This window comes from Perca fluviatilis, chromosome 11 (assembly GCF_010015445.1).
Source record: "Perca fluviatilis chromosome 11, GENO_Pfluv_1.0, whole genome shotgun sequence".
In the NCBI taxonomy this organism is placed as follows: domain Eukaryota; kingdom Metazoa; phylum Chordata; class Actinopteri; order Perciformes; family Percidae; genus Perca; species Perca fluviatilis.
Window position 1 is genome coordinate 4,977,767 of NC_053122.1, and position 20,789 is coordinate 4,998,555.

The 20,789-nt window shown below is 42.8% G+C and overlaps 1 protein-coding gene across 4 annotated transcripts in view; it reads right to left on the minus strand.

Moving 5' to 3' along the window:
• The window catches only part of efr3a (EFR3 homolog A (S. cerevisiae)), a 168,594-nt gene that overhangs the window by 82,506 nt on the left and 65,299 nt on the right, over nucleotides 1-20,789 (minus strand). For all 4 annotated transcript variants that reach the window (XM_039815921.1, XM_039815920.1, XM_039815922.1 and 1 more), the window contains 3 exons: nucleotides 17,443-17,570; nucleotides 15,157-15,307; nucleotides 2,695-2,816 (listed from right to left, as the gene is read on the minus strand). In XM_039815921.1, the coding sequence (XP_039671855.1) occupies nucleotides 2,695-2,816; nucleotides 15,157-15,307; nucleotides 17,443-17,570 (401 nt within the window). The remainder of the gene's footprint in view (nucleotides 1-2,694; nucleotides 2,817-15,156; nucleotides 15,308-17,442; nucleotides 17,571-20,789) is intronic.

Consider the following 20,789-nt stretch of genomic DNA (forward strand, 5'->3'; position numbering starts at 1 on the left):
AAACTACAAAACTGGTTGGTTGTTCCGTTTTTGTTGAAAATGTTTTAGTAGTTTTAGTATAGTTTGTGACAATGTACTGTATTTTACTAATATATGTATTTAATATTTGTCTACCCTCATGCATAAATGGGGTGGACGTTGTCTCAGTATAACAATTTATCATCAGAGCGTGTATATTGTCTGTGTGTTTCGATTTGACTGAGTTCTAACGGAGAAGGCATAGTCTGCCGTTTCGGGCAAATAATGTATTTTTTTACATCCCTGTGCTCTCAGGCTCGACTTGGATCTTCTCATTAAAGACTTTGTGTTTCTCTCAAGATATACGATAAGCGTTTCCTGTAGTGTTTTTCCAAATACCATCACCCTTGTTATGCTCCACAAGTTCTAATCTTGTGGATTTGCTTTTTTATGTATTCTGCACTTGACTCTAAAGATTCCTGTGCACCACCCCATTACTCTCAAATAATCTTCAGATAAGTGCTTGCTCTTTCTGCTTTCATTGCCTGCAAAAACCTTGCCCATCAGCTAATAAAACAAATTTTTTTGTCTTACAAACCCCCGGCTAATAGATTAAAATGTACCAGGTGTTGTGGTATCAGAATAAACTTTGTAACCTGTCTGATCGACTGACTGCTAGACTTTAATGATGTAGCTGCATTTCCTGATCACATGCTATTAACTTAGTGAGTACAGTAAGTCTGACTCTTAAATCTATATACACATACAAATACATCAGCAATGTGTCTTTCAAACGCTCTTATTTTAATCTGAGTGCAGCAAGTCTCTCCTGCGGTGGTGTTGTGGTCTCAGTGGGAGGGGGAAGATCCATAAATATGGAAATCAGGAGGAGATGTATTTAATTCTGTATTCACAGGATTCAAGTAGGATGAGACCTGCGCTGGGGGGGGGATTGTGTTACAGCCCCTCCCCTGCCTGGATGTGTTCCTGGTACAATCCATCACTGCATTAAAAGCGGGGGTTGTTTCTGAAAGGAGGTATAGTGGGTGCAGATGGAAAAATGTCTTCGTTATAATAATGAAAAAAAGATGCAACAATGGGCAGCTACACTATCATTTTTTGAAGTGAAAATCAATGTAATGTCTATGCATGTTATCCAAAGATACAGCTTTAACTAAAGCAGCTGATTTCTCCAACTTTAGCTCAATTCCACCCACCCCATGAAGAGAACTAATCAGAGAAAATATTTGCAGTATCAATGATCAATCAGCTGTTTTTGCATGAATGTGAACAGCGCTAACAACGGCTCCAGGGAGCTAAAGAGTAAAATTAAACAATTCATCATTTGGTCGCGGACCGCCTAACTTCTGGAGCAATACATAGATTAGTTTTGCTTTTAAAATGAAGATAATGAAAGAATCTGAAGAGAGAGTGAACAGTCTACACTCATTGCCCCTCTCTAGATTTAATCTGTAATCAATATGTCATCTTGTTTTTAACTCTGGGGATTTTTTGTAAATACTAGAATGCAATGTTGAGATTCCACACTTGATCTGGTGGACGAACCAAGGCAAGTAGTTCAACATAGATTATTTTTAAAATAAAAGTGCGAGGAGGCAAGGATCAGGGTTATACTTTTTTTTGTTTATGTCCATGCAGGAAAATCTTAACTCAAGGTCCACTTCATAGCTAGTCAAACTACTGTTTTCAAGGTCAAGCATGAACTTCTCAGACATACTCTATATTTGAATGTTCTGTCTACTTAGTTGTAAAAATATTCCATGTGTAAAAAAAAAAAGGGGGGGCCCAAAATTGAACTCTGAGGGGTCCCATGCTATCAGCAAAAGATGATAAAATACAAACATTAACATAGAGGAGCATGTCTGAACTACAAACCTGATCCCTTAAAACTGTCAAGAATCACCTGCATCTCCTGCAAGGAGGAAGTGCTTTGTTACTTTTAACACTTAGTCATAGTGGATTTAAATGACAGAAAAGGGGACTGGAAATATTTGGAACAGGTGATTTTCAGTCAACGTTTTTTAAAGAATATAGCTTGTTTAAAAACAGTTTTAGAGCCCTATCTTGTACCGGGCACAGCGCAAAGCCCGACACAAGTGTCTTTGCTAGTTTAAGACCGACGTCGTTTAAATAGCAAATGCACCTGCGCCCATGGGCATGCTTGGTTTTACAGGGAGCTGTGTTCAGGTGCATTCTGGTCTTACAGAGAGGTGTGTTCAGGTGAATTATTGGTGTATTGCTATCTTGAGGCAGCGGGAAGTGATCGCGCTATTGACCAACAAAAACCTGGTCTAAAGTCAATAACGCAGCATTTCATTGTTATTTTAACAGCGCATTAATAAAATGCGCCTAGGCTCGTGCACAGCGCGCGCACACTATGCTTGTTACACACACATGCAAAAGAAAAACAAAAGAAAAATAGTACAGTGCAAATCCTCCATCATAATAGCAATGCGCCAAGGTCAAAACGTGCATGGCTTTTAAAGGGAATGGGAGATGACACTCTGATTGGTTTATTGTATGTCACGCCCAAAACACACCTCTGATTACCGTAATTAAGACACGTAAGAACAACCCTTTTGAACCATGCGCCTGGCGCACGGACCCTTTTTTCCGCCGTCAAACTAGCAAAAGTGGATTTGTACCTGCGCCAGGCGCTTCATGCCGTGCGCTTATATTGTTAAAATAGAGCCCTTAGTGTCTCTGTGTTCTTACCTGGTCCTGGTCTCAGTATCTTCATGAGTAGAGTGGCACATGGCGCTGAACTGGGACACGAAGAAGTCGTAGCGGCGATGGTAAGATGGCGTGTCCTCCTCAATGTTGGCAAACTTCACAAACTAGAGAGAGGACAGGGAAATGAGGGAAACATTCATTAGGGCCTTTATAAAAACTGACGTGCATTATCTAGTGGACTACAAGGGAAGTGATTTCATTAGGGTGTACCAAAAAGTCAAATGTGCACTTTATATAATAAAAGATCGATATTTGGGTACTGTGTTAAGGACACAGTATAGCCACCAAAAATATCTCGACACTATGCTGTATCGATTTTTTTATTAGAAATACTTTTTACTTCCTTATGGTATTTAAGTATTAGACAAATGAGCTTGACAAATATTAAAGATAAATATGGACGTCACATGGGCAGATATTCAATGCTCAAGTGTTGGTTTATAAAAATGTAAAAACTGTCCTCAATCAACCTCTGATTGCCTGCACAGGTGTTCAAACCCCCATTCAGAGGTGAGAGAGGCGGCATAGCTGCTTATTGACTTTTCACCCCTTTAACAATGGAGAGAGAAAACAGAGACACCGAAAACATAGTGACATGCGGAACGTTTCCAGTGACTCACAGTAAAAAATACCGTCACATTCTTGCATGGGGATGAACGTTATAATATGACACGGATGATAATAAGCATTAGAGAGCCCCCCCACCCCCACCCCCACCCCCGTTTGTCCAGGCTATAATTTCCTCCCTCTAAACACGCGCAGAGTGCCCTCTGGAGAGGCCTCCTCTCTCTCCTCACACTCAGCCGTGCTCGAGTGGCGCTCCTCGCTACCCTATCATTGTCCACTGCAACAAATTGCCTCTGTACAGTTCGGCATTGGTGACCAAAACCCTGCCGTTCTACCTGGTAATTTCCTCCCATTTTGTACCTAACCTTTCCTGGGGGTAATGGCTCAGATGGAAGGAGGTACACACAGGAGAGTGGCTTCCCAAACGTGTTACTGCAGCAGAGGAGGGAATCCAGGCGTCAGACACATGTAGAGAGCGGGGAATGATTACTGGGTTCTGTTTATGAGGTGCTGATGGGGAACTGTGATCAGGACTTGAGTGTGGGCGCCATGTGGTGTAGGGGGCCCTTAACTGATTCTGTTTGATTTGGTCATGAAACAATGTACATACCAAATACAAAATTTAGAGTCGGTTTTCTTTTTAGCAGGGGTGTAGCCAGACATTACAATTCGGGGCTCAGCCCAAATCTAGTGGGGGTCCATGAGAATGATCATTAAGCGATTATATGCACTATATTGATTAAAGATTGCCTAAAAATGCATTTGGGTAAACATGACACAATTTTTTTCAATGCTCGTCTCTGTTTTTGGATCCTTTTGACATTTGTATGGCTTATTTCAACCTTTGACACTTTTGTCCTTTTGTTGCTTTTTTTACATCCTGTTTTGTATGTAGTTGTTCTGCAACTGTCTTTATCATTCTGAAACCAGAACACGACAAATGTTGAGGTATTTATATAGCTATATTTAAGTTGCATAACGTAGGTAGGGTTGCTGCACTGATTTGTCAGTCCAGTCAGAAAGACTGAGGGGGAAATGACAAAGTCAAGAATCGGGGCTTTTGAGAAAACATTCGGGGCTGGACCCCCAGGAGCCACACCCCTCGCTCCGTCCTTGCTTTTTAGCCATGTTGGCTTCCATGGAAAACCGCTGGATTGGTGGGTCGGTCTGTCGTTTCACCACTTTTGGTCTGGTTTAGTGCTAATCCAGCTAGGGCCTTATAGATAAAAAGATGCCTGTAAGTATCCAACTTTTGGAGAGAAGACCACCCAACCCTGTCGTATAAAATACAATGCCACTTTGGAGAAAAGCATCTGCCTAATGAATATAATGTAATGTTGAATGATATAAAGTCTGGTTTCTCTTTTGCAACGGAAATAAGCGTAATGGTATTAGCTTTGTGTATCTGGGTAATTTTCCGCTTTTAAACTTGTAAAACACAAAAAAACACTTGAGGCAATTTAAACAAATGGATGGAATTTCCATTTCAGTTGAACAGAAGACTGAAGCCTTTCACGCGGAGTGAAAGTGCTTTAAGTGAAGAGGGAATAATACTGGTTGGAGCGGAGGTTTCATCATGTAAATACGAATATTTAAAAAGCAACAGGCTTCCTGCCTCACTGATGCCTCGTGGCAAAGCAGTTAGGATTTTTATACAATGAGAAAATTAGAGGCTGATACAAACACCGGCGCAATTTGTTTTGCCTCCCTCAGGCCATTTTAAAGAGCTCAATTTAAAAAGGAGGCATTAAAAAAAAAGTCCTGTGAAAAGGAATGGTTTAACTTATCTATGCATACTAATGACATAAGTGCTAAAGAGTAGAATCCATTTACACCAGCATCGCCACTTCAAGTTGATCATTAAACCTTTGCACAGTGAGCATTTGGAAACATCAAAGTCAATTACAAACTAGACGTTTTTCTAATTAAGTTTCCTCTGAAATCCTCCTATTTTACGTGTCCAACACTCACTTCCTGTAGTTTTGAATGGTGACTGGAAGATGTCTGAAGCTTCAGCAAGAGTCACAGAGTTTTCGACTTTCTAACATTTCTTTCTACAGTAAAACCTAGTGAGGCACTGAGACCACAGGTTCAATTATTTGCTGATGATAGCAGTCTTAAAAAGCAGTATTTCTTCAAGCAAACTGTCGAAATAAAACACTTGCTTTAACAACATCACAGTGAACACGCCAGCAAGATAGATTTTCAATAGCCTTATTCATAACCTTCTTATACAAATTTCGCTGCATTGAAACACTGTCATGCATGTGTCCATTTAAGCACTCCTCCCACTACAACTTAGAAGCTCCTCCATCTTGGATCTGGCACGGATGTCAATGAATGAGCAGACCTTCAGTCAGAGAGTGACTAAAATAGCTGCTGTTTGGCTACATAGAAACCATTTTGAAAGTTATTTGTTTTCATTTTTAATAAAAACAGCAGGCTGTTTCTGTAACTTTAACTCTAAGTCTAACTTTAAGTTATTAGGGCAGCAGTCTCACATTTACAAACTGGCCTATTGCCATACATGTCCACAAGAAACCGAAAACCAGTCAGTATCTGGTGTAAGGGTTAGGGTTCATCCGTGAAGAGAACACCTCTCCAAAGTGCCAGACGCCATCAAATGTGAGCATTTACCCGCTCAAGTCGGTTACTATGACGAACTGCAGTCAGGTCGAGAGAGAGAGAGAGAGAGAGAGAGAGAGAGAGAGATGAACCCTAACCCTATCACCAGATACTGACTGGTTTTCGGACGCCCCCCGGACCCTACCAATACAGTAAAAATGCACATTTTAGAGTGGCCTTTTATTGTGTCCAGCCTAAGTCACACCTGTGCAATAATCCTGCTGTCTAATCAGCATCTTGATATGCCACACCTGTGAGGTGGATGGATTATCTCAACAAAGGAGAAGTGCTCACTAACCCAGACTTAGACAGATTTATGAACAATATCTGAGAGGAATAGGCCTTTTGTGTACGTAGAAAAAGTATTAGATCTTTGAGTTCAGCTCATGAAAAATGGGGGCAAAAACAAAAGTGTTGGGTTTATAATTTTGTTCAGTGTATAAAGAGTTTTTTTTCTGGCCTGGGCTGCTGCTGCTTTACTGCTGACCCTGTTGGCGTGTCAGCTTGACAGTTTGAGGCGAAGGAGGCAGACGGTTTGGTGACTCAAGCCAAGAAGTTGGACACCGTAGCCTGAAGCAAAGTTTTCCCTTGGCATTAGCTGTGTTTATTTCCTGTAACCCCATCACAAGTGACATTTCTGCACCTCCGTCTCGTCAGTAGGTGACAGTTTGTCAACAGAAAGTACACAGGAAGTTAACAGCAGTTTGGAGGAAACTATCAGGAGTCCTAGCATCTGCAGTTTATCAGTGTTGATGTCTTGTGTCGCAAACAGAGCGCTGCCCCCTGAGTCCCTGACTCAGATAATGATGACGATTAGCGGTTAGACTGGGCGGTTTTTCCCTCTCAGTTCTCAATTTGGGCTTAACGATCATCAAAAATCTCGTATGTCTAATGTACATTATATGCTTCATATGTAAGTGAGAACACATCTGAAAATCTATGTCAAGACCTGATTCATCGAGCATTGTCCAGAGTTTAGATGAGAAAACGGAGACGACTTGCTGTTGGTAAAGCACATTTCAATTCCATTCAATTGTATTCATAGTGTCAAATCACAACAAAATTATCTCAGGACACAATACAGATAGAGTAGGTCTAGACCACACTCTATAATTTACAAGGACCCAACAATTCCCCCCAAGAGCAAGTATTTTGTGCAAAAGTGGAGAGGAAAAACTTCCTTTCAACAGGCAGAAACCTCAGACAGACTTTGACTCTTGGTGGGCGGCCATCTGCCGCTGCGGACACAGAGACACTGATACAGATATAGAGAAATATGATTCATAATAATTACAGCAGCTGGTATGATGAACCGTGGCATTTACAGTAACAATAAGGATAATAGAACTTTGACTAGAAATAATAGTAGTGGCCGTGCAGGGCGTAGAGCAGGACCACGGCAGCAGCTGCAAAACATGATTTAGGTGCCACCCTAGTCCAAGGAAATCTGTGAGGCAAGAAAGCATAAGGACTACGGGGAAGCCCTCCCTCACACTTTCAGAAGTGTTCAATTGGTTTATGGTTAAAGGTCCCATGACATGGTGCTCTTTGGATGCATTTATATATGCCTTAGTGGTCCCCTAATACTGTATCTGAAGTCTCTTTTATATAGGCCTTAGTGGTCCCCTAATACTGTATCTGAAGTCTCTTTTATATAGACCTTAGTGGTCCCCTAATACTGTATCTGAAGTCTCTTTTATATAGACCTTAGTGGTCCCCTAATACTGTATCTGAAGTCTCTTTTATATAGACCTTAGTGGTCCCCTAATAATACTGTATCTGAAGTCTCTTTATATAGGCCTTAGTGGTCCCCTAATACTGTATCTGAAGTCTCTTTTATATAGGCCTTAGTGGTCCCCTAATACTGTATCTGAAGTCTCTTTTATATAGGTCTTAGTGGTCCCCTAATACTGTATCTGAAGTCTCTTTTAGATAGACCTTAGTGGTCCCCTAATACTGTATCTGAAGTCTCTTTTATATAGACCTTAGTGGTCCCCTAATACTGTATCTGAAGTCTCTTTTATATAGACCTTAGTGGTCCCCTAATACTGTATCTGAAGTCTCTTTCCTGAAATTCAGCCTTGGTGCAGAATTACAGCCACTAGAGCCAGTCCCACAATGAGCTTTCCTTAGGATGTGCCATTTCTGTGTCTGTGCTATTGAGGAGGAGAGAGAGAGGGGGGGGGGGGCAAGGTGGAGGGTGGGGGTGTGGCCTTGACCAACTGCCACTTTACTCGTTTGAAAGCCGTGATGTCTCTCTCTCATGGGTGGGCCAAATTCTCTGGGCGGGCAAATCAGAGAAAGGGGAGGTAACCTTGCTCCTTATGACCTCATAAGGAGAAGATTCCTGATTGGTCCATCTAAGCTTTCATTTTCTCAAAGGCAGAGCAGGATACCCAGGGCTCGGTTTACACCTATCACCATTTCTAGCCACTGGGGGACCATAGACAGGCTGGGGGAACGCATATTAATGTTAAAAAAACCTCATGAAGTGAAATGTTCATGCCATGGGACCTTTAAACTGGGCACATGCTGGGAGAAATCTGGGTAATCTCGTTTTCTTTCGGTTCTTTTAAATCGGATCGGGGGAACAAAAAAAAAGGAAATGTGAAGAAGATTGAACGGACAGATTTTCTTGGCAAACGACTGTCTGAATGTGTGGCACCTCCGGCCCCACAGGCTATAAATAAAGTCCCCTGTGAGTCTGACTCAGTGGCTTGGTGTGTCTGAGTGTGGACTGATGAGTGTCTCCTCTATTGAGACGGAGTGGAGGGAGAGACACTTCTAGCCGTCGCAGCCTGCCAATTTCTTGTGATAAAGTAAACTGGCAGATACATTTGGAAACGGTGACTGGCTGGCGGCTCAGACAGGAGAGACACACACACACACACACACACACACACACACACACACACACACACACACACACACACACACACACACACACACACACACACACACACACACACACACACACACACACACACACACACACTCATGCTGGGCAGGGTAAAAAAACCAGAAACACTGTTCTTTTGTAAGAGGGAGAAAAAGTTACATTGAAGGTGATAAATGGTGCGTGTTTTCTTGCAGTGAATATGCCATTCTTAGATTGATTAGAAAACCTTTGTATAATATTTACAGAATGATTTATCACCTCGTCCCCCGAGGCTTTTCTTTTTCGTCTGTTAGTCAGCAGAAAAGTTACTGCAAACATTTCAGCGCAGCACTTCCTCCCACTTTGATCAAGAAAAAAGAACAAGCCAAACACATTTCTGCCTAAAAGACAATTTCTCCCAATTTGCTTCATTTTTTTTTATCCTTCTGCAAAATCTGTCTATTATTCACCAAATTTGTCGAAATATATATTTTGATGGGCCTCGACAAGTCAAGAAAAACGAGCAGTCAGATGATCAGACATGTTGAAACCAAACCACGGTGAAAATGATTAACCTAAGTATCTTTTATAAACATCTATCGCAGTTAACAGACCCATAATGTCCACATAATCAACACGGTTTTCCTGTTCAATGACGGATTATTAGAAACATTTCAGGTGTTCTCACTTTTAGTTTGACCTCCAAGTAAAGTGGTTTTAGATCAGTGGTTTTCAGTGGTTCAGAGACCCCCCAGGGATCCTTGAAGGGGTTCCAGAGGGTACCCAGCAAAAAAGGGAATCATTGATTTTCACTATAATTCAATCCAGAAATAACACAATGAGACAACGGGACCTATTTCAACGATCTAAGCGCCTGGAGCAGGTGTGTTTAGGGCGTGTCCAAATACACTTTTGCTAGTTTGACGGCAGAAAAAAGTGTCCGTGCGCAGGGCGCCTGGTTCTAAAGGGTTGTTCTTAGTGTCTTCATTAATCAGAGGTGTGTTTTGGGCGTAACATGCAATCAACCAATCAGAGATCATCTCCCATTCCCTTTAAAAGCCAGGCGCGTTTGGGCCTTGGAGCATTGCTGTTATGATGGAGGATTTGCACCCTAATATTTTTATTTGTAATCTTCTGCATGTGTGTGTGCTGCTGGGTGTCCCTGTTTGTGTAACAAGCATAGTGTGCGCGCTGCTGTGCACGAGCCTAGGAGCATTTTACTAATGCTCTGTTAAAATAACAATGAAATGCTGCGTTATTGACTTTAAACCAGGTTTTTGTTGGTCAATGGTGCGATCACTTCCCGCTGCCTCAAGATAGCAATAAGCCCAGAATTCACCTGACCACACCTCCCTGTAAGACCAGCACGCCCAGAATGCACCTGAACACACCTCCCTGTAAGACCAGCACGCCCAGAATGCACCTGACCACACCTCCCTGTAAGACCAGCACGCCCAGAATGCACCTGAACACACCTCCCTGTAAGACCAGCACGCCCAGAATGCACCTGAACACACCTCCCTGTAAGACCAGCACGCCCAGAATGCAACTGAACACACCTCCCTGTAAGACCAGCACGCCCAGAATGCACCTGAACACACCTCCCTGTAAGACCAGCACGCCCAGAATGCACCTGAACACACCTCCCTGTAAGACCAGCACGCAGATGGGCGCAGGCGCATTTGCTATTTAAACGACGCGGGCGCTGGAAGGGAAATTGACACCTGCATCGGTCTTAAACTAGTAAAGAGACTTGCGTCGGGCTCTGCGCTGCGCCAGATGCTAGACCGGGCCCAGAGTCTTCATGAGACAATGTATAACTATTGTCACAGCTTTCATACACTTTCTGTCACAAAACATCGAAGAGCAAAACTCCGATCGGAGCAGGGACCCTGGGACAAAATGTTATCAGATGGGGGTCAGTGGTCTAACGGGTCAGTTTAGGGGTCGTTGACTTGAAAAAACTTGGGAACCACTGGTCTGGATCATCTGGAATAACTGTTGGCTATTCTTTTTCCAACCGGTCTAATCATGTGACCGGACATTGGGCGATAGAGGCCATGAGGTCGATTATGTTCTTCAGCCCGCTGTGAGCATCTCTGCAGAGGAGTCTCCACAAAAACCCAAATGTCTGGAACTAATGAGTCCCAGCTCGGGCTCCACAAACACCAGCGCTTCGTTCTCCTCGGCGAAGATGTAAAACAGACATTAAACAGAGCATCTCGGGCCGGCCGCATGAGGGAAATTTAATTAACACGGCTCTTACCTAAACCAATCCCCCCCACACACACACACACACACACCTCCTCCACCCTCCCAACTCACCTAACTGTCTCTGCATCCCATCTCCTCCTCTGTCAGACTCTAAATACCACACATAAATAATGCAACGGCTTTCACATCTGAACCCACGGCTCCGTTGTCTGCTCAGATGAACCACCGACAATGGCAAGGACGACGGGCTCAGAATAGGACGTGTGAAGACGGAAGAAGTGTGGGGGGGGCGGGGGAACAACAACTTTGGGTTCACCTTCAGAAGGCTGCGGAGGAGAAATGGGGCTGACATTTTGCTGGCGGCTCATAGAGGCAAATAATAAGGAGTCTTTTCACAGGATATGGTAAAGGGCCATTTCCACCGCCAGAGTACAAGTTAAATTAGGTATTTAACCGCTGACATCAACCTCTGGGCTGCAGCTGACGGATGGCTTTTATGTTCCGTTTTCTTGCATGTGTGCGTTTGGTTGCTTCATGTTCATTTGACTTTGGCTTCACAGCAAATGGGCTTCTCTCATTTTAAGGCAACATTTTGAAATTAACAACCTGCACACACATGTACAGAATCTTAACGGAAACTGCTTTGAGAATTATAAGCAAATAAATTATAAATTTATAGGAGGCTATTATGTCGCCCGGCTGCTCAAACTTGGAGGAGGGTACTCCAGCGCACAGAACTTTTTGATAAAGAGTATAATAAGTAGAAAGTACAAAACAAAGAGTATAATAATGGTAGAACACTTGATGTCAGAATGATGGAAAAGCCATGCAGACTTCAGGGTTTCACTTCACGCGCTATATTATAGGGGAAGAAATGATCACACTTTAATTGTAAAATCACTTCCTTTAACCTCCAATCAGTATGTGAAAAAAAAAACTTTTGGGGCCCTCTCTTGTACTCAGCGCAGTGCACGACGCAAGTGTCTTTGCTTGTTTAAGACCAGTTGTCAGTTTCCTGTCCAGCGCCCACGTCGTTTAAATAGCAAATGCACCTGCGCCCATCTGTGGCCCATAGAGCTGGGCAATATATCGATATTGTATTGATATCGTGATATGAGACTAGATATCTTCTTAGATTTTGGATATTGTAGTATCGTAATATGACATAAGTTTTGTCTTTTCCTGGTTTTAAAGGCTGCATTACAGTAAAGTGATGTAGTTTTCTGAACTTGCCAGACTGTAAGTAACCGTTCTTCTATTCACCTTTACCCACATAGTCATTATATTCACATTACTGAAGATTATTCATCAAAAATCTCATTGTGTAAATATTTTGTGAAAGCACCGATAGTCAACACTACAATATTGTTGCGGTATCGATATCGAGGTATTTGGTAAAAAATATCGTGATATTTGATTTTCTCCATATCGCCCAGCCCTAGTGGCCCATGGGCGTGCTGGTCTTACAGGGAGGTGTGTTCAGGTGCATTCTGGGCGTGCTGGTCTTACAGGGAGGTGTGTTCAGGTGCATTCTGGGCATGCTGGTCTTACAGGGAGGTGTGTTCAGGTGCATTCTGGGCATGCTGGTCTTACAGGGAGGTGTGTTCAGGTGCATTCTGAGCATATTGCTATCTTGAGGCAGCGGGAAGTGATCGCACCAGTGACCAACAAAAACCTGGTCTAAAGTCAATAGCGCAGCATTTCATTGTTATTTTGACGCCTGCTTCACCTCGTGGAGTTGTGTTGGCACAGTGCTCGTGCCATATATGATCTGCTCACGTGCTTTCACTTCACGGACGAGCAGATCAGTTTCTTCTCCTGAAAATCTCTCCTTCCTGCTCAGCAAATCCTCCATCATAATAGCAATGCTCCGAGGTGTTTTAAAGGGAATGGGAGATGATCTCTGATTGGTTGATTGCATGTTACGCCCAAAACACACCTATGAATTAATGAAGACACTAAGTACAACCCTTTAGAACCAGGCGCCCGGCGCATGGACCCTTATTTCCGCCATCAAACTAGTAAAAGTGGATTTGGACACGCCCTAAACACACCTGCACCAGGCGCTTCATGCCGTGCGCTCAGATCATTAAAACAGGGCCCTAAATCTTTTGTCTGTACCACCAATCAAATGAAAGTTGATCTATTTTAATCTTTGATTTATATCTCACAGGCTCATTTCATTTTTCAATAGAAACATGCATCTATTTTCACTACGCAACGTTTACATTTCCTTACCACATTTCCAATTTTCCTTATGCGTATACAGTATATTGTGATGGCCGACATGTCCGGAGAAGTGATTTAAATAAATTCATATATTTTACCAGCTGATGGTCTTAGTCGACTTACACTCATAGAGCTTTGTAGAAGACTTAGGGGCGCATAATTTGGCGAGGGGGTTTAGGCGTCCTTCCTCAAGAAAATATGTTTTTCAATAAAAAAAAAAAAAATCCAATTTCTCCCATACGTTTTGTGTCTCTTTGTGGAATTGTGTGTCTCTTTGTAGTCGTGTTGAGTCTCTTTTTGGTCATTTCGGTTTCCTTTGGGGTTGTTTTGGGTCTCTGTGGTCACGTGGCGTCTCTTTGTAGTCGGTTTGTGTCTTCGTGGTAGTTTTGCGTCCCTTTTTTCGCATCATTTTGGACCATTATTATTCCCATATCGGTGTCTGAAACGTTGGAAAAGCTAGGGCAGACAATAAATAAAAAACACTCAAAAAGCCTAAAGACAAAACTTAAAGAAGTCCAAACTACAATCATTAAATCTGAGAACAGTCTTTTAGTAACATTCATATGTCTTTAGGCGATGCACCTAAACCTTATAATGGACAATATGATTGTGTCAACTAATCCATCAGTCGATTTAATCAACGTGAATGTCATTAATCTGTAAAACTGAATTTCTTTCTCCACAAAGAATCATGCAAAAGCATTACTTTAAATCTTGTGTTGACCAGAGATGTGCTCAAAAGCTTGGAAATCAATCACGCAGCAAGAAAAAGGCACAAAAAAATGACTACCTTCAGGAACAGAGCACCCTGACACAGAAAATACTTTCCTTCTTTCCTTCCTTCTCACCATTATCGTGACCTAAAGCCTGCTCCCTGACAGCCATGTGTTTCAAAGCCCTTTCCAGGATTTTCCCTGGCATTATAGGTCTGGGTGCAAGCCAGGGGCGGAGCTAGGCTCTCAGTACAGTGGGGGCGGAGCTTCATCACGGAGCCCTCTGCTACCCAAGTCATTTTAAAATCTAAAACCACTGTAACTGTACTCCCTGGATAAATATTGTCTAATTTTTGAGAAAAAAAATAAATTAAAAAGCTATTTGAGAAAGAAGCAGACAGAAGGGGGGTTGCATTATGCATTTGAAGGTTATACTGTCGCACTGACTCAAGAACGAAATAACGACGTGAAAAAATAAAGACAGCGTGGCCCATGATGCAAGGCGGTAAATAGAGTTGTGTTAAAATTTGCTTTGCAGTTTGTTCGAAATACAAATGTAACTTCAATTTAGTTTTTTGAATGTGTCTGCTTAGAATGTAGTGATTTGTCGCCTGGTAATTGTTGTTGTGCTGGTTTACCATGGTAACCGTGAGTTTAAGGGACTGTTACGTTTGATAAGAAGAGCTGGATTATCACAACGTGAGATCATATGCGGTAATAAGCTTCTTTCAGCTAATAATCTGCATGTGTCACTTGGCAAGGCCCCCCCCCGTTATCGTCAAGTGACGCAAGATCGGCGGCGTTTGAGGAGGCCCCGTAATTGGCACGGGTCCCTGGGGCAGCCGCACCCAAGCACCCACGCTATCTCCGCTACTGGTGCAAGCACCCGAGCCGTTTTGGGCGGCCACCTAAGCCATATGAATGTGACTAAAGGACTTTTCTCAGTTTGTCCCCATTGGACTTTTTTTAGCAAGTATAGTCTTTAAGCTTGTTGAGTGATATTCATATATTATTTGCTCTGGCTTATCCAATGTTTTAGACACAGGTACGGTAATAATAACTGTCCCAAAATGTTGGCAGCGGTTAAACAAAGAAAAGGCGATTACTTAAAAAGTACTGCGAGTTGAAAATCGTGTAATAGTTGTTACAGGCCTACCGCCATTGTAATGTTCTGCTGTCATTTCCTGTTCTAACCAGACTGAAGGTCATTTCTCTTACCGAGTTGGTCCCCAGGACCTGCAGGTCCGGCTCTCTGGACTCCAGCAGCTTGGCCACCATTTGCAGGAAACTCTCCACGAAGGGTTTGATGCTCTGGGAGTGACAGGCCATCAGCAGCTGGTCCAGAGCCTCCATGGCTATCACCACATTCCTGCACACAGGCCATCCAGACTGGAAATTATCATTAGTTTCTTAAGGCGCCTACACGTGATAAGCCATTTGCTCGCTGCGTATGCGCTAGGCAGGGCGCTGAGCGAAGCGCAGAGGGCAAAGTGCAGCGCAGGTATTCGTCATCAAGGGTGGCAAGGAAGCTATTTCCCGTTGCTGGGTTAACGACAGCTGTTATCTCATTGGTTGCGCTTTCGAAAGGTCAGCAGCAACTAGGTCAAAGTTGAAATAATTTGAACTTTGAGCGCACCGCTCTCCCCCGTAGGAGATCAACGGAACGGCCGGCGCAAAGCGGTTTTACCGTCTATCACGTGTAGGCGGCTTTAGGGCGCTTTCACGCCTATAGTTCGGTGGACTGGGTGCGATTCGGGGGTGAAGTTGCAACATTGTTGCATTTCTCATTTGGTTCGGTTTGCGTTCACACTGCACTTTGTCAAACGCTGTAAACACACGGCACGCGGTGGAGGCGGTCGCTTGTTTATTGGACAGAATGTCCGAAAACTCGCCGACACTGCTCTCAGAAATAATGGAGCAACACCACATTTATAACGTCTCAGGTTTTCTGGTTCTGCTTGGGGGGGGAGGAGTGGGGGCGTGATCACAGAAGGCTTGTATGATGCTGACGCGCCGACTTTTTGTTGTCATTACGTAGAATTCCTCATGGAGGAGACAGAAACTACGCACTATAGCTTTGCTTGTTTCTAATATTTTAGAAGAAGGCGAACAATGTGAGCAGTTGACAGACAGCGAGTGAAGAAGAGATGATGATGTCACACAGACGACCAGCGATGTGTGCTCAGAACAGCTTATGGATCTGAAAGTAATCATCCCTTAAAATCATATAGAGGTTAGAACTGCAGGCTAGTAAATGCTCCGTTTTTGGTTCACTTCCTGTATTTTGGGTCGGATCGCGTTCTCACCTGAAGTGAACTGAGCTCTAGTTCATTTGGAAGTGAACCGAGACCCCCCATAATCAAGCGGACCTGTTTGATCCGCACCAGAGTTCAGATGAGCTTTCACACCGCCCCCAAAACCAACCGGACTATCAGACCAAAACGCTCCAGGGTTGGTTTTAGACGGACCAAGCGAGACGGAGTGAAAGCAACCTCAAAATGACCACTGACAAGCCAATAAAACAGGGGACGGCCTCCTACGCTCAGTTTCTGGAACGAGCTCCCAGAAAACTGCAGCTCCGCCGCAACTCTCAGTTCTTTTAAAATTTCTTTAAATAATTGTTCATTTCTTATACTGAAGTTGCATTGTTGAAACTGTGTGACAAACTATAAAAGCATATAAAGAGAATTAAAAAGCGAGACCGGTGGGACCGGCCCGTTCTGGATTACATGTCTAGAGCAACGGCTTATACATTGTCCCACACTGGCAGCCTAAAGTTTTCGTATTTTATCTGCTTTTATATTTTTTATTGTTTTAAACTGCTCTTTAAATGTTTAATTTCTCATACTGCATTGTAACTTCTATTCTCGCACTTTATCTGTTTTTAATTTTGTAATCAATTTCTAACTGCTCTTTAATGTTGTATGTAAAGCACTATGAATTGCCCTGTTGCTGAAATGTGCTGCCTTGCCTTGCCACTAGACATGAGCCAGCACACTGGCAGGGAGAGGGATTTCTAAACTGCACTTCCTCTCCTTGACAACTCATAAAAAAAACAGCTCATACCGCGGGAATGGTATGATGGAAAATTTGAGAGAGAGAGAGATGTGTTTGCACTCCGGCTGTTAGCTTCTGGGAATAAAAATCACGGCCAATTAAACAGCACCGCTGACGTTATAATCACTGTATTGATTTGGGACTGCCAATCTTCTTTTAGAAAATACATGGGGGACATTTTTGTCTGCACAGTGGCAGGAAGAGGGATTTCTAAACCACACTGTCTGTCTATCCTTGACAACTCGTAAAAAAACAGCAACGGTATGACAGAAAACTGGAGCCGTTTTTGAAACCCTTACTTCGCCCAAACCGCGGTAGACCTTGAAACCGGTAAGCAGCCCCATGCCTAGGTTGTATGAGCTACAGTTCTCCAGTTTTGGAGAAGCGGGCAGGAGTTCTTGGGCGAAAAAAAAAAAGGAAAACTCAAAAATCCAATGAGCGACTTACCCGTAGCGGTGTCGCACCACGTCTCGGCTCAGCCTCTCGGCCAGGTAAGCTCCGATCCTGTCCAGTTTCTCTGGCGCCGACACGGCGTAGAAGGTCAGCTTCTCCATGTCCGATTTACTGAGGCCATCCTGGAGACACACACGGGGCAGTCCACAGGCACGTGGGTTAAGAGCTGCGGTGACTAGTCGACTAATCCATCGGTCGATCGATAGGAAAATTATCACCAATCGTTAGTAAGTCATTTTGCATGCAAAAATGGCAAAGAATGCTGTTTTCAGCCTCTCATATGTCGTCGCTGGCGATTGAAGACCTTGTACTGTATGTCCAGAACACGTTACTGTATTGTGTCAACAGTTAAAACATTTTTTAGTATTGTATATGGCCTTTTCTTTTGCGGGGTGCAAATGTTCCACCAAAACAAGTTCCTTCCTTTCATCGCTGCGTCCACAGCTGGGGCAATTCTAGGATCAGACCTATATTACCTATATTACCATTGCACTGAACTGCCTTGCACTATATTTAAATTTAAATCTTAACTGTTATTGTATATTCTTTTGTAAATTCCTATTGTATTGTTATACTGTATACTTAACAGTATTATTTTTATATTTCTTACTGTCCTTTCTGTTTTTAGTGAGTGTTGTACTTTGAGAGCAAATATTAACCGGAGTCAAATTCCTTGTTTGTTAACACAAACCTGGCCAAGAAAGCCGATTCTGATTCTAATTTCGGGGGGCTCAGCCCCTAATGAGAATGTGACACGGATACAGTGCCCGAAATCAGTAATTTCATTAGCCGATAATCTCTGAGCTAGCTACTGAACAACAACGTTGATGAACACTATGATGAAACTAAACCTGAGACTTTCTAAGTCTCAGTAATAACGACCAATTTGACACACTGTTCTAACATTCAGCAATTTTAGTTGCTTGCGTTTCAATTTGGGTTCTGATCTGCGCCATGAAATGACCAACTTCTTCTCTGGGGACTACCGACGTTAAACTTCCCAACCGTCTCCTGCTCTCCCTCTGACAGATCAGATAGACACTCAGCCAAAGGCGGGAGTCTGGCACAACCACCTCTGATTGGCCAACACTACGTTTCTGTTAACCCTTTCCTTGACGGGGTTACAGGTGCGTAGCATCGGCGACAGCCACACAGGGTACTAAACCTGTTTCAGGCCCTTTGAACCTGTAACTGTTTGTCCTCGGTCACTAACAGACAAGTTCGCAAACTCTCACTTTAAGCACTAATATTCAGTCCTTCCAGAAAAATGTGGAGTTTTTTTGTGATTGTTGCGTGCAAAAATCCCTGATTATGCGGCACGTTTTCTTAAAAAAAAAGATATTTATGCGATGAAATTGTGGGAACTTGCAAAAATTGCGGTTTGATGAAAAATAAAAATAAAAAGTGATTCCCCTCCTGCATAAATATGCGGACTTTGGCTGATTATGCGTTGAATTATGCGATCGCATTTTTCTGGGAGGGACTGAATATTAAACAAGGGTCTAAAATCGCCAATGGTCCGAAGCTTGAGATTGTGATTGGTTCAAAGTAAACCTTCTATCCCAGAATGCATCTATGGTGTAGCCAGACCTTACCCCCCAGCGCTGTGGAGATAGGTCTGGCAATGCGAGACTATACTGTATATGACAGCAGCCAGCCGCCAGCTTATATAAATATATTTGGTTTTCAGCCCCTTGGCAAGCCATAATTAAATTGACCAGGGATCGACCGTCCAAGCATTTCCATTTCCCACTACAACTGTTTGCTTACACCAAAGGCACTTGAGAAGATGATGGGGGGAGGGGGGGTGGGGGGATGTAAGTTTAAAAAAAAAACACTCCCTTGTGTATGGGGCAAACCACAAACACTTAAGCGTTGATTTGATTAACAAGGGGTCGAGGAATCAAACGGGTGATAATAACTGGCCATGGTCCTGTTATCCAAGCCGTGTCACATTTAATAACCAGACTGATTAAAGTCTGGGAGCGTCCGTGTGGCTCCGTGGCCCTTTAATCACGTCTGTGCTGTGGCTGGGAAGCTCTCCGGCGGCGGAGGTGTCACCGGCTCTCCACGGCAATCTCAAGACTGGGGTAACAACTGGGCACCAATCACAGTGTTAATAACGCTGCTAACAGCCCGCACTGGGACCGCCGCATGCTGTCTGATGAGGTACAAGACTCTCTGTTTTCTACAGTTTTCTTGTCCTGTCTTTACTTTTACATGTTTTTCCCCCTCTGTATTTCCTGTTTTAACCTGTATTTCATGGGTTTTAATTTGTGTTTCAAATTGTTCCTTGACTATTGGTGCTTTCACAAAACATTTACACAATGAGAGTTTTGATAAATAATCATCAGCAACGTGGATATAATGACTAAGCGGGTAAAGGCAAATAAGAGAACACTTAGGCCGGCTACACACTGGCTGCGTGGTGTGAGCGTCCAGCTGCGTGGCGTGTCCCTTTATATTTCTTTGACTTTGACTTGACTTTGACTTTTGCTAGAAATAGAACCGACGCCTATTTTTTCACGCGACACGCAAGCGTGTTGTGTTTCCAGGCAAAATAGAATAGGAAAAATGTTTAAATGTCATTTGACACGAATACAAATTAATAAATGACATTTTGATGTTTCAATAAATGCAGATATATAAATGTAATTTAAAAAAATTATAATTTTCAAATATTGCACCTGTCAATACAGAAGGAAATATTCCATAGCCTATTTTGCCGTCAATACTGCCGACGTTGTCTTTGCTGTAATCAGATCAGTATATATATTTATGTTTAACATGAAGTATACTACTGCTTGAGTGCAGTAAATCAATGGGAAACGTGTACAGACAAGGCTAGCAGCAGCAGCAGCGCTGCGTCACACACGTTTCTGGTGTGTAAAGACGTAGACAACGCCACACAGCCACCACGCAACAGAAACGCCACGCTCACGCCACGCAGCCAGTGTGTAGCCGGCCCTACACTACTGTAATGCAGCCTGTAAAACCAGGAAAAGACAACACTTATGTCATATTATGATATCCAAAATATCGTAAAAAAAAATGACAATATCTAGTCTCATATCACAATATCGATTTATATTGATATATTGCCCATTCATACATATATGTATACATGCATATCTAGGTGTGTTTTATGCTTGTATACATATGTTTTCTTTGTCTTTGTGAAGCACTTTGGTGCAAACCTGTATGCTTATAGTGCTATATAAATGAAATAAATTTGAAACTTTTACATACATCATTGTACAAAATGTACAGAGCTGTAGCCTCGAAATGCTTAGAAAACATAAACATTTAAAATGCACGACAAACATGAAACTAAACAAAAC